Genomic DNA, 14,300 nt, shown 5'->3' with positions numbered 1-14,300 from the left:
TGATAATCTCCCTCGATCTGGGGCTCCATGCAAGATCTCACCCCATGGCGTCAAAATGATAACAAGAACGGTGAGCAAAAATCCCAGAACCACAAGGGGTGACCTAGTGAATGACCTACAGAGAGGTGGGACCACAGTAACAAAGGCTACTATCAGTAACACAATGCGCCGGCAGGGACTCAAATCGTCCAGTGCCGGACGTGTCCCCCTGCTGAAGAAAGTACACGTCCAGGCCCGTCTGAGGTTCGCTAGAGAGCATTTGGATGATCCAGAAGAGGACTGGGAGAATGTGTTATGGTCAGATGAAACCAAATTTTTTTGGTAGAAACACAGGTTCTCATGTATGGAGGGGAAAGAATACTGAATTGCATCCGAAGAACACCATACCCACTGTGAAGCAGGGGGGAGGAAACATCATGCTTTGGGGCTGTTTTTCGGCAAAGGGACCAGGACGACTGATCTGTGTAAAGGAAAGAATGAATGGGGCCATGTATCGAGAGATTTTGAGTGAAAATCTCCTTCCATCAACAAGGGCATTGAAGATGAGACGTGGCTAGGTCTTACAGCATGACAATGATCCCAAACACACAGCCAGGGCAACAAAGGAGTTGCTTCGTAAGAAGCATTTCAAGGTCCTGGAGTGGCTTAGCCAGTCTCCAGATCTCAACCCCATGGAAAATCTGTGGAGGGAGTTGAATGTCCGTGTTGCCCAACGACAGCCTCAAAACATCACTGCTCTAGAGGAGATCTGCATGGAGGAATGGGCCAAAATACCAGTAACAGTGTGTGAAAAGCTTGTGAACAGTTACAGAAAACATTTGGCCTCCGTTATTGCCAACAAAGGGTACATAACAAAGTGGTGAGATGAACTTTTGGTATTGACCAAATACTTACTTTCCACCATGATTTGCAAATAAATTCTTTAAAAATCAAACAATGTGATTTTCTGTTTTTTTTCCCCCACATGCTGTCTCTCACGGTTGAGGTTTACCCATGTTGACAATTACAGGCCTCTCTAATATTTTCAAGTGGGAGAACTTGCACAATTAGTGGTTGACTAAATACTAGGGCTGTCAAACGATTAAAATTTTTTAATTGAGTTAATTACAGCTTAAAAATTAATTAATCGTGATTAATCGCAATTCAAACCATCTATAAAATATGCCATATTTTTCCGTAAATGATTGTTGGAATGGAAAGATAAGACACAAGATGGATATATACATTCAACATACGGTACATAAGTACTGTATTTGTTTATTATAACAATAAATCAACAAGATGGGATTAACATTATTAACATTCTGTTAAAGCGATCCATGGATTGAAAGACTTGTAGTTCTTAAAAGATAAATGTTAGTACAAGTTATAGAAATTTTATATTAAAACCCCTCTATAATGTTTTCGTTTTAATAACATTTGTAAAATTTTCATTCAAAAAGTCAACTAGTAGCCCGCCATGTCACAAAAGCAAAAAAGAGCTGTGTTAAAGTCAAAGTTATGTTTGAAATGTATGCTTTTACAAAAATCTCAATTTCTCTGTTTTTCATCAGAGATTGGAAAATTGCTCAAACTAAGCTCTTTTCTAATGCTGATTTGTAAAGAATGGAAAAAGATATGAACTAACTTTTTTCCTGCTGAAAGAAGAGAGTCTAATCTTTCTTTTGGTGGGTTCCATGTTTATATAGCAATAGAACAGAATTTTCTGTGGGCCTTGCAAAATCAGTCAAAATCCAGTAAAACGGCCGGGAGCGAAGGGCCTTGCTCCGGTGAAAGTGGCTGGGAGTAAATGAGTTAATGACCTCAACGATGCAAGTCAGCTACTCTAAAGTATGACTGCTCATTTCCCGAGCGTTTTAGCGACATCCTTGTAAGCTAGCTCAATTTCCACATCAGCTGCACAAGTGTTGGTGAATTCATCTCTGCTGTACGCATTGCCGAGGTAACGCCACACGCCTCTATACTGGGAGGGGATGTCATAATTGCGGTATTTCTTCGCCACCACCTGGAGGTTAGATCGGATAACTTTGGTTAACACTGGATTCTGCTACAAAGGCGGAAGCGTCATTACTAGCTACCTTGACAACGTGAAGTTTGGGAAGAAGGTTACAGTCAGCTAGCGTCAGCTCATCACCGTCCAAGTACTTGCGTGTAGATTCTCCATTTACAAGGTGATCCTCATCTGAGAGCGGACTCAACAGATACTCATCGAGTTTTACTAGAGCTTTATTGAGACTCTGCTCCAAAGCTTAGAAAGAAAGACAAAAAAACATGCCACAAGGTCAAAGATTAATGGAAGCAGAGTGATAACAATGCTAACAGAACTTCCTTAAATGACTCACGCTGATTTTTATCAGGACTTGTGTTTTTAATGTAAGCCGAGAACTTGGCAAACACATCATTTCCTGCTGTGTTGGACTGTCGGTTCTTTACTGCCAGTTTGGGATACCTGAAGAAGAGGATGATGATTGAGCCATTTTTTTTGGACCTGGGATTATTACTCCATTTTGCCCGTGTGTACATGCGTGCACGTATTTGTGTACACATGGCCTACTTAGGTGGAGCAAGTGTTTCCTCTAAGTATTCCTCTATTTTGTTGACATCAGTCAGCACCTCTCCCTGGAATGTGAGAAAGGGTGGGTGTGTCCCTGGGGCCAGGTTGTGAAGGTCAGCTGGTTTCCTAATAGGAAAGAAGAAATTTCCTTTACACCGTAATCATAATCCAAGGTGGGTTATGGAGGTAGAGTTGTGTCTTTATTATTCAATCAAAAAAAAAAGTTGCTTCAATCAAATAAAAAGTTGCTTCAATCAAAATATATATTTTCAATTGAAGAAAAAGTCAGTTCAATAATAAAAAAAAAAAAATGTGTTTGAATGCAAAAATAAATTTGAAACTCAAAAAAATATATTTGAAAACTATTTTTCTTTGATTGGAATTTTTTTATTTTTTTATTTATTGAAACACCATTTTTGATTGAAGTCATGCAATTTTGCATTTGGACCACATTTTGGCTAGGACATTTGTGTCTTTATTATGCAATCAAAAAATAAGTTGCTTCGTCACGGGTACTCCGGTGAAATGCCGATGTCACACCCCCGTACCGGTGCCCTAAATTCGGCTTGGACTCCAGCAGAGTCCGATGGCTGGATGAAGCCCTGGTGGCCATTATTCTTGCTTCATACTTTTATGCCATTGGCGGAGTCACCTGCCACTCAAACACACCGGAACTAGCGTTGAAGTTGAATCTTTGTGTCAAAATGATTCAATCGAAAAAAAGCGCCTTCAAAACTTTTTCCTCTTAAAAAAAAGTGCGTTCAAAAGTTTTTCCACTTTAAAAAAAACAAGTTTAAAACTTTTTGCTTTGCAAAAAAAAGTGACACTTCAATTAAAAATATATATATTTCAAATAAAAAAATATATTTTCAAAAAATATACATTTTTGTGAATGATTTTTTTCTTTGATTAAAAATAGTTTTTTGATTAAAGCAACTTTTATTGCGATTGAATGATTTAGACACAAATGTCCTACCCCTAATATGGCTCAAACACAAAAAGGATTGCTTCAATCAAAGAAAACAGTTTGAATGAAAAATAAAGTGTTCAAATGCGAATTTCTGAGTCTCAAATATTTTTTCCACATTCAAACCTTTTTTTCTACGATTGAATTTTTTAAATTTTTGATTGAAGTGATTTTTCTTTTGAAAATATATTTTTTTTTTGTTTGAAGCAACTTATTTTTTGATTGCATAATAAAGACACAAATGCCCTAGCCAAAATGTGGTCCAAACGCAAAATTACATGACTTCAATCAAAAATGTTGTTTCAATAAAAAAAAAAAAAAAATATGACTCAAAAAAAAAAAAAAAAAATTAATCAAAGAAAAATAGTTTTCAAATATATTTTTTTGAGTTTCAAATTTATTTTTGCATTCAAACACATTTTTTTTTTTGATTGAAGTGACTTTTTCTTCGATTGAATATATATATTTTGATTGAAGCAACTTTTTATTTTATTGAAGCAACTTTTTTTTTGATTCAATAATAAAGACACAAATCTACCTCCATAGTGGGTAAGGTAGCCAAAACCTGTACTCAAATAAGAGTAGCATTTTTTCAAAATTTTATTACTAAAGTAGAAGTGGTCTTCTAATTTTTTAAACAATGGTACATTTTTTTTCTCAGCACGTCAGACCCTACTAGACCAAAAAAAAAAAAAAAAAAATACACAGAAATTCAGATTAGAAAATGAAACATAACGTCCAAAGAGCATGAGTGCCCTCTAGTGGAGCAAAAAAATCCTACCATGAAATGAAAATGATCATATCTCCGGTTTTCCGTGGACTGTCGGTGTCAAATAAAAACTGTGAGGAAAGTATAATCATCACGCCGGGCAGTTCAAGCATCTGGCACCTTTCAAGTGCCGTAAAAAATAAACAATTTCACAGAGAGCGCTGCCATTAACATGACTCGAAAGTAGGGGTGTGACAAAATACCGAAATGGTGATATATCGGGATACTTTGTATCCCAAAAGGTTATCGTTATGCTCCTGCCAAGAATCGAGATATCGTTTTGAAAATGAACCAACAAGTTGCTACCAAAATCTTTCACCATAATAGTGTCTCAGTTAACTCTAAGGCTGCATTGACGGTGCTCGCCACCCAATCCATAGTGACTGGGAATGTTCATTCATCCGAAACCAGAGCATTCACAGTCATTCTGTCCGATTTTCAGGACATTTACAGGTCACTTGCTGTTCATTTTAGGGCATTTACAGGTAATTTTCTGTTGAGTTTGAGTCACTGCCTATTCATCTGGATGATTCCAGGTCATTTCCTGTTCTGTAACTCTCAATAAACAGGGAGAGACCCATAAAATACCCCTAAATCAACAGGAAGTAACTGAAAATCAACAGGTAAATGACCTTAAATGGCCCAAAATTACCTCATTGCCTGGCGTTGGCTTCCTCTGACGGCCGTAGACATTCAATCAATGTTCATTCCCTGCCACCCTCCCGGTTCAAACGGATTGGACGTCTACCAGTGATAAACCAATTCCAATTCACAGCAAAAGCTTGTTTTTCTGTTTATTAGTTGTTTGTAGAATATCCTAGAATGATTTCCTGACCAAGATAATCGTTGTATCGCCATATCTTTAGATCATCGTTATCGTGAGCTACGTATCGCAAATCGTATTGTATCGTGAGGTACCAAGAGGTTCCCACGCCTACTTGAAAGCACAGATTTAAAACTTTCTCCCATTTTTCTCTGAAAAAGTTGTCGACTTGAACCCTCTCTATTGAAGGTAAAGAAAAGTGCAGCAGCAGTGTGTGAAAAGCTTGTGAAGAGTTCCAGAAAACGTTTGGCCTCCGTTATTGCCAACAAAGAGTACATAACTAAGTATTGAGATGAACTTTTGGAATGGACCAAATACTTATTTTCCACCATGATTTGCAAATAAATTCTTTAAAATACACACACATCCGCACAAATTGTTCCCACGACAAAATGGTAACAAAGGATGATTAAATGTCAGGGACCGAGAATAAGACATAAAATTGCTCTGGAGATATGCCCTCCAGTAAAATTAGATTACTGATCTGCCAATGTAACGCGAGTGCTGTGTTTAACCTGCTGTGAGATGGAGCTTGTTGACTGGACACTCAACTCTTTGGACAAACTATTTTCCACAATGAGACCTACACCAAACCAACTGCCATGTCCGGCCAACACCTTCACGTCTGGTTATGTGGAGGATGCCTGGGGAAAATGGAGGCCAATCTGCTTAACGTCTCTCCAGATTGAGGACGTCGAGGACCTCTTTATCTTCGGCTCTCTGATGGCGCTCGCCTTCCTGCTGCTTCTTGGTGCCCTCTGGGTACACCGATTCTCGGTGAGAATGAAGCGTCAACTCAACGAGGCAATGGAGGTTGCTCGTAACAACGGCGACAAATTATCCCAGGTGACGAAGGAACAAGCAGCGTTAAGTGATGCCACCGCTCAAATGGTCACAAAAATCATCAAGGAGCTCCGGGATCATGAAAGGCTCGCTCGCGGGAACCGGGCAAGGGAGGATGATGACTAATCTTTCGAAGCGGATACAGCAGACGTGGGCCTCCATGATACCCCCCGGTCATCCCTCCCTACACCAACATGGACATCAACTGATCCAATGAACCCACTCAAATTGACAATATGCGAAATCCATGGCAATCAATGACTTTTTTGAATTATATGTGAGTAAAAAACAACAACAACAAAAAACAACAACAACAAAAACTCAAAATAACTGGACTGTAACACAAACATGCTAGACTGTGCGTCCCAGGCTGTTGGGGGACGGGTATCGATAAGCATTGGCTTTTTCCCATTTTCCTTTGTCTGTCATCGTCTTTTTTTTTTTTCTTAGACTGTGTCAATGTTTCTCCTTTCTGGCCAAAATATCCCACACTCTGAAACTCAATGATTATGATGATGATGACAATGACAAGAAATTCATTCATTCATTCAAAAAAAAAAAAAAAAAAAAAAAATCAAACAATGTGATTTTCTTTTTTTTTTTTCCACATTCTGTCTCTCATGGTTTACCCATGTTGACAATCACAGGCCTCTCTAATATTTTCAAGTGGGAGAACTTGCACAATTAGTGGTTGACTAAATACTTATTTGCCCCACTGTATTTATAAACACACATCAATATAAAACGATATCTAGCCACATGGCAGCATTATTTAGTAAATGATTAGGATTATGATGATGAAGTTTCTATGCATGAAAATAATGCTGGGGTGTCTATATTTGATCTTTTAAAGACAGATATGGATTCAAACAATGGAAAATAAAGCAAATGTACAATATATTTAGTACTGTAATAGAGTGCCATCATGACGACTACCTTTTGAGGTCAACAGTGGTGACGTTGAAGACCACACCTTTTAGCCAAAGGACCATGAAAAGGCGTTGTGAGAATGGACAATTTCCAATACTTTCTCCATCACTGCCAGCCTGTGCACATATACAGTACATACAGTACATCATTCAAACAGTACATGTGTTGCACCGATACCATTTTTTCTGCTCCTGATACCGATTCCGAAACCCGGCTGTGTGGTATTGGCTGATGGTTATACAGTACAAATATTTTTTTTTCTTTTAATACTAAAGTACTGCATACTCATTGACTGTAAAGGAATTGCTATCATGGCTTGGTCAGACACTACTTAACTCATTGTTTGCCATTGACAGTGCTAGAATGCTCATTCGCTGTCACCCTCCCGCTTTAAATAGATTGGATGTCTACTCGTGATAAACTAATTGAAATTCACAGCAGAAGGATGATTGGGTGGCACACAAGTGGACGTACAATAGACCCTACCCACGTGACATCACAACTCCTTCCTCCTCACTGGTGCCGCCCATTTGTCAGTCAACACATCATGTTTACCTGTTACGGCTACGTACATTCCTCCTATTTACGACGTGTTTTTCTGCTCGTTAACATTAATAATCAAAATGGTGAAGGCGTGTGTGGCGGTTGGTTGCAATAACAGAGAAGATAGACGGAGAAGACGGAGAGACTTGAAGTTCTACCGGATTCCGAGAGACCCGGAGAGAAGAGAGCGAGATGGGCTGCTGCAATTCGACGAGAAAACTGGGCTCCAAACGATTACCACAGATTATGTAGTAGTCATTTTATATCTGGTAAGATGCATTTAATATATATTTAGAGGATTTTGGGCTGACAACCACAATTAAGATCATTGCTAGGCTAATCGCCGACAACATACACGTATGTATGTAGTGAGAGTGCTATCGCTAAACCATATAAACATTAAAAGCCCTAACTCCATTGACAAACGACATGAAATACATTAGACTTGACAGTGGATGTTAGCAATAACAAAAGATTTTGAATTGAAAATTTCGTAACTCACCTTTCCAAGCACAAGATAGATTCCTGCCGAATTTTCGTGGACGAGGACCTGTTTCACCCAACCAGCAACGAAGTATTTATAAGCCTCCAAGCTCTTAAAGTTTTTCAAACTTTCGTGAGAATAGGCTGATTTTGTGTGGACAAGATAGTTGTACATATCAGGGTAGCTAGCAGATGTCAGGCAAATACGGCGGAGACAGCGGGTCGAAAAACATCGATTTAGGCATCAAATATGGATCTGGCGAATGGATAAACTGAAGCTTTTCCACATAACGCCTTTTATGCAACGCATCAAATGAGTTTACGGCATCCGAAAGCACCGGGTCTTCGATGAAATGCATTATAAATTGCTCGATCAATTGAGACCATTGATAATACAGACACAAAATGACGGACAAGGGGGCGGAACCATACAGCGAGCACGCGATTTTGTGACGTCGGTGGGTAGGGTCTATATACAGTGTATCACAAAAGTGAGTACACCCCTTGCATTTCTGCAGATATTTAAGTACATCTTTTCATAGGACAACACTGACAAAATGACACTTTGACACAATGAAAAGTTGTCTGTTTGCAGCTTATATAATTTATTTTCCCCTCAGAATAAATAAAAATATAGCCATTAATATCTAAACCCCTGGCAAGTGAGTACACCCCTAAGAAACTACATCCCTAAATGTCCAAATTGAGTACTGCTTGTCATCTTCCCTCCAAAATGTCATTTGACTCGTTACAGGAGTGCTGTCAGCATTGCTGCAGAGATTGAAGAGGTGGTGGGTCAGCCTGATAGTGCTCAGACCATACGCCGTACTCTACATCAAATTGGTGTGCATGGCTGTCACCCCAGGAGGAAGCCTTTTCTGAGGACAGTACACAAGAAAGCCCGCAAACAGTTTGCTGAAGACATGTCAACAAAGCACATGGATTACTGGAACCATGTCCTATGGTCTGATGAGAAGGGCGGGCTTTCTTTTGTACCGTCTTCAGAAGAGGCTTCCTCCCGGGGGGGACAGCCATGCACACATTTGATGTAGAGTGTGGCGTATGGTCTTAGCACTAACAGGCTGAACCCCCACCTCTTCAAGCTCTGCAGGAATGCTGACAGCACTCCTGTAATGAGTCACATGACATTTTGAAGGGAAAATGACAGGCTGTACTCAATTTGGACATTTAGGGATTACGTCGTTTCTGAGGGGTGTACTGACTTTTGTTGCCAGTTGTTTGGATATTAATGGCTATATTTTGAGGGGAAAATAAATTATATAGGCTGCACACAGAATACTTTTCATTTTGTCAAAGTGTAATTTTCAGTGTTGTCCCATGAAAAGACATACTTAAATATCTGCAGAAATGCGTTGGGTGTACTCACTTTTGTGATACACCGTATCATCATCTTGGGTAGAGTGGCCAACGGTTGGAAACGAGATCTCGAAAAGTACATATATTGCACAGCATCAGCTCATTGTTTCTTATTACTGCCCGATACCGATGATGCCATTTTCGTACTGTTTTGGCAACACTAAGTCAGATGCCTGCCCAGTAGATTCTCAGTCATTCACATCATGGTTATCCTCAACTGTTAAAATCAAAGAAATTGGACTTTTTGAATGGTTGCAGATGTAGAAATAGAGTGACTTTTTACTCCACACATCCCTTTTTTCATCAAATTGAGGAACAGACTCTGCTTCTAAAAAATAGAACTGAAGAAGCCTTTTGCCATAATTTTTTTTTTTTTAAGTATTTGAAATTTAAGTGATTTTTATTATTTTTTTTCACAGAAGACAAAAAAAAAATACAGTGTGTCACAAAAGTGAGTACACCCCTCACATTTCTGCAGGTATTTAAGTATATCTTTTAATGGGACAACACTGACAAAATGACACTTTGACACAATGAAAAGTAGTCTGTGTGCAGTTTATAAAATAAAATTAATTTATTTTCCCCTCAAAATAACTCAAAATAGCCATTAATATCTAAACCCCTGGCAACAAAAGTGAGTACACCCCTTAGAAACTACATCCCTAAATGTCCAAATTGAGTACTGCTTGTCATTTTCCCTCCAAAATGTCATGTGACTCGTTACAGGAGTCCTGTCAGCATTGCTTCAGAGATTGAAGAGGTGGGGGGTCAGCCTGTTGGTGCTCAGACCATACGCCGCACTCTACATCAAATTGGTGTGTCATCCCAGGTGGAAACCTCTTCTAAAGACGTCACACAATAAAGCCTGCAAACAGTTTGCTGAAGACATGTCAACAAAGCACATGGATTACTGCAACCATGTCCTATGGTCTGATGAGACGGGCAAGCTTTCTTGTGTACGGTCTTTGGTGAAAATTGGTTTCAATTGCTCTTTAAGTCTCCTTAGGCAGAGGGTTCACTCATGTACTTTCCCCCCTTCTGTCATCGTTTGCATGCTATCCTCATTATAATATGTAAACCTATAAATGTTTGGGTTGTTTTAGTTCAAGCAGATACTGTATTTTCATCTGTGTGATTTTGACAAAGATCAAATCCCATTTGATGGTGATTTTATGCAGAAATGTGAGAAATTTCAAAAGGTTCAGCTACTTTTTCGTTCCACTGTATATAAATATGTATATGGCGGAAAACACAGACAAGACTGAAAAAGCAGTTTCTGCTCTTGCACCCCTCTTTAAAATAAAATGCAGTTTTTTAAGTGAAAAAGAACTGTTGTGTTTGATAGAACAATACGTCTATATGCTGCCATAGCAGATTCATGGCACATTCAGTCCCCAAACTATTTTTAATTTGTCCTTTTTACCTTTGAAACCCCATTTACAGACGTCACGCAACCGCTTTTGTTTCAACCTAGCCATAAAAAGAAGGTAAGTATTCGTATTTATTAACTTACTAATTCCATTCACTCATATGGATGTCGATGCCATTGACGGCCATGGACAGCCAAATTTTTCCCCATTCATTTTCAACGGCAAAAAATCCATTGTCCCCCAAATCAAAAGGAAATTACCAGATATCAATAGGACGTGTCCCCAAAATGTCCCCGATTCTATTGACGCTTATGGAGGTCATTTCCAATGACATTTACTTTGTTTTGTAATTTTGGTCTCAGAGCAGAACCTCAAGTCACCTGAGTGTTTTCCACCATTACCATTTAATTCAACTATCACAATCAGCACCAGTATCCGATCTTCAAAGAATGTACTTTAAAAAGTTCCCATAAAATTTCTCTTAATTGATCTTTCCTAGATTGATATGTAATATATTCGTAGTGGATATATGGAACAATCAATCTGGTGTGCCAGATTTGTTTTGCCATATTCTGAGATAATTGTTATCGTGAGCCTTAGATTGCAAATCGTATCGTATCAGGAGGTATCCTAAAGGTTACAACCCTCTAATAAAACCTTGGTAAAAATGATAAGTGATAAGTATATTTTTAATAGAATCAGTGCCTTTTTTTACGAGGATAATTTGATGTAGTGTATGAGTGTCGGCGGTGGAGAATCTGCGGCAGGACACGTAATACGAACCGAAGCACATCATGAATAATAAACCTTGGTTCCTTTAGCGGTCTGACTGCTCATTGGGAAAGGCCACTTTTCCCCTGTTTTTACAGTGTATTCATGAGAACATACGGAACCACATCTGTTGCTTCTTGAATTTTCATTCCAAATTTATGTTGTAAGGCTTTGAAATGTGTCTGTTTAAACAATGAAAAGTCATTTATATGTCAAACAAGGAAAACCTTGAAGATAAGGAGTAATAACGTGAATCATTGTTGAACTGCACAAAATTGGAATTATTATTTTGAAAATGTTAGCATTTGGATAATAACAAGGGGTGTAAATAACCCATTTCAAAAAAATGCAATATTTCTTTGGACACTGATATAATATTTTTTGGAGATCTCAAATTGATTCAAGGGCCTACCATCTATTTAATATATCATGTACACATCCAACTCAATGAATTACATTTCAACCAAAACAATAAAATATTCAAAGTAGGGCTGTCAAAATTATCGCGTTAACGAGCGGTAATTAATTTTTAAAATTAATCCTGTTAAAATATTTGACGCAATTAACGCACAAATGCCCCGCTCAAACAGATTAAAATGACAGCACAGTGAAAGGTGTACTTGTTGTGTTTTTCGGAGTTTTGCCGCCCTCTTCTGGTGCTTGGGTGCGACTGATTTTATAGGCTTCAGCACCCATGAGCATTGTATAAGTAATTATTGACATCAACAATGGCGGGCTACTAGTTTATTTTTTGATTGAAAATTTTACAAATTTTATTAAAACGAAAACATGAAGAGAGGTTTTAATATAAAATTTCTATAACTGGTACTAACATTTACCTTTTAAGAACTACAAGTCTTTCTATCCATGGATCGCTTTAACAGAATGTTAATAATGGTAATGTCATCTTGTTGATTTATTGTTATAATAAACAAATACAGTACTTATGTACCGTATGTTGAATGTATATATCCATCTTGTGTCTTATCTTTCCATTCCAACATTAATTTACAGAAAAATATGGCATATTTTATAGATAGTTTGAATTGCGATTAATTGCGATTAATTAATTTTTAAGCTGTAATTAACTCGATCAAAAATTGTAATCATTTGACACCCCTAATTCAAAGCAATTTCGACATTTTTGTTGGACATTTTCAGAATTGTACGTACAGTATCGATCTTGATTGGCGTTTCAATCGATTTGATTGTGGATCGTTGCTCAACTGTAATTGGATTTATCAGATTTCCTCTCACTTTCTTTTTTTTCAATTAGCTGTTGCTGTAAACTACTTTGATAGTCGCTAAAATGTTAATAGACTTTTGTAAGCTAAAAGTTTTCCAAATCCATTTTTTGGAGTGTCTCTGTTGCCAATTTTTTTTTTAATTTGTTACATTTGTTTACATTTTTCAAAAAGAAAAGAAGTTGGTAAAACTGTAAATATCCACAATTTTATTTATTTCTCGATTTCCTCCAGTTTTCATTTATTATTTTTTTATATACATTTTTGATTAAAAAGGGGAAAACAATATTCTTTTTTTTTTAATTGTTTCATTGTCATTTTATTAAATGAAAAAAGTAAGGAATTACATTTATGTCAAAAAAAGATTCAAACAAAACTTTTTAAATTGCAAGCGAAAAAACTAGTCTTCGAGCAAAAATAATGGAACTTAAGCAAACAAATGTATCTGAAAAGTAAATTAAACTCTTACAATGTTTGCAATTCTCTATTTTTTGTTCTCACTGCCCCCTATTTTTTTGCTTGCGAAACATGTTTCTCCCACGGGCTCAGAGGCGTCGCGTCCCATTACGAAAACCAGGCAATTGCCTAGGGCCCCCAGCCAGCAGGGGCCCCCTGAGGGCCAACAGATTTAGCACACGCAACTTTACTGCACTGTCGCAGCAACAAGTGTAGGGAGTGTTTCAATACCATGGAATCATTTGGCAGATTATCTAACGATTCTGTTATCAATGCTAATCAGCACTAACCATGTCACGTAGATTATACATGTTTACGAAAGTCCAGTCAGCTATTAATACCACATGATTTTTTTAAAGAGTGAGTCACCAAGAACTCTCTGGAAAGTCCTTGCCGAATTGTTTTACGTTGATTTTCACAGGCCACCTCATTATTCATGTGACTACTTAAAGAAATGGTGATTTTTCCAAAAAAAAGTCTATTAATATGAATGAAATCAGCAAAAAAATATAATTATAATGGGTCAAAATAATTTTTCCAACAGATCGTGTGACTAGCACCTTGGATGGTCATTTGCTTTGCTTAGCCAAAACCATCCGAGGACTGAAGAGGCAAGTTGGATATACGTAATTTTTTCAAACCTAAGATTTCAAAAGCGACAACAACTACTGAGCATTAACCAAGGATTGAAAATGTGGACCATGAAACGACAGACAGCACCGCCAAAATGGTTAGCGGAGTTTCAATTTGCCCCACTAAAGACAGTGTCTTGCCAATGTAGTTACCCCCCGTCAAAAATGGTATCCCCTGGCACACACACATTAGTTATGAGCTATGTCGACTTAAACAATTAAAGCCAGAAAAATTATTTATAGTCAGTTCTAACTAACTTATTATTATTAAATATATGTTATAGGTTATCCTACAAGTAAAACAGTAAAACATTGCCTTTTTTTACATTCAGAATATATGTTACTTTATACATTGGAATTTTCTTTTTTTTTTTTTTTTTTTTTTAATGGATGGGCCATTTTTAAAAACCTCATAGAAAAATACATCACCAAAACACAGAAATCAAACAAGCAGCGCAGTGACTCTGCCCAGGGGATACAATTTTTGACGGGGGTAACTACATTGGCACGACACCAGTGGGCGTACCATATTCAATGC

The 14,300-nt window shown here is 37.6% G+C and overlaps 1 protein-coding gene across 4 annotated transcripts in view; it reads right to left on the bottom strand.

Moving 5' to 3' along the window:
• Positions 1–1,192: 1,192 nt before the first annotated feature.
• LOC130905184 (chloride intracellular channel protein 5-like) overlaps positions 1,193–14,300 on the bottom strand; it is a 91,004-nt gene continuing 77,896 nt past the window's right edge. For all 4 annotated transcript variants that reach the window (XM_057818340.1, XM_057818331.1, XM_057818336.1 and 1 more), the window contains exons 2-6: positions 6,893–7,002; positions 2,555–2,680; positions 2,343–2,449; positions 2,079–2,248; positions 1,193–2,005 (exon numbers count right to left, since the gene is read on the bottom strand). In XM_057818340.1, coding sequence (XP_057674323.1) covers positions 1,841–2,005; positions 2,079–2,248; positions 2,343–2,449; positions 2,555–2,680; positions 6,893–6,948 — 624 coding nt within the window. In that variant the 5' untranslated portion in view covers positions 6,949–7,002 and the 3' untranslated portion in view covers positions 1,193–1,840. The remainder of the gene's footprint in view (positions 2,006–2,078; positions 2,249–2,342; positions 2,450–2,554; positions 2,681–6,892; positions 7,003–14,300) is intronic.

The sequence above is a fragment of the Corythoichthys intestinalis genome, chromosome 2 (assembly GCF_030265065.1).
Source record: "Corythoichthys intestinalis isolate RoL2023-P3 chromosome 2, ASM3026506v1, whole genome shotgun sequence".
Lineage (NCBI taxonomy): Eukaryota > Metazoa > Chordata > Actinopteri > Syngnathiformes > Syngnathidae > Corythoichthys > Corythoichthys intestinalis.
This window is presented reverse-complemented; position numbering and strand designations above follow the sequence as displayed.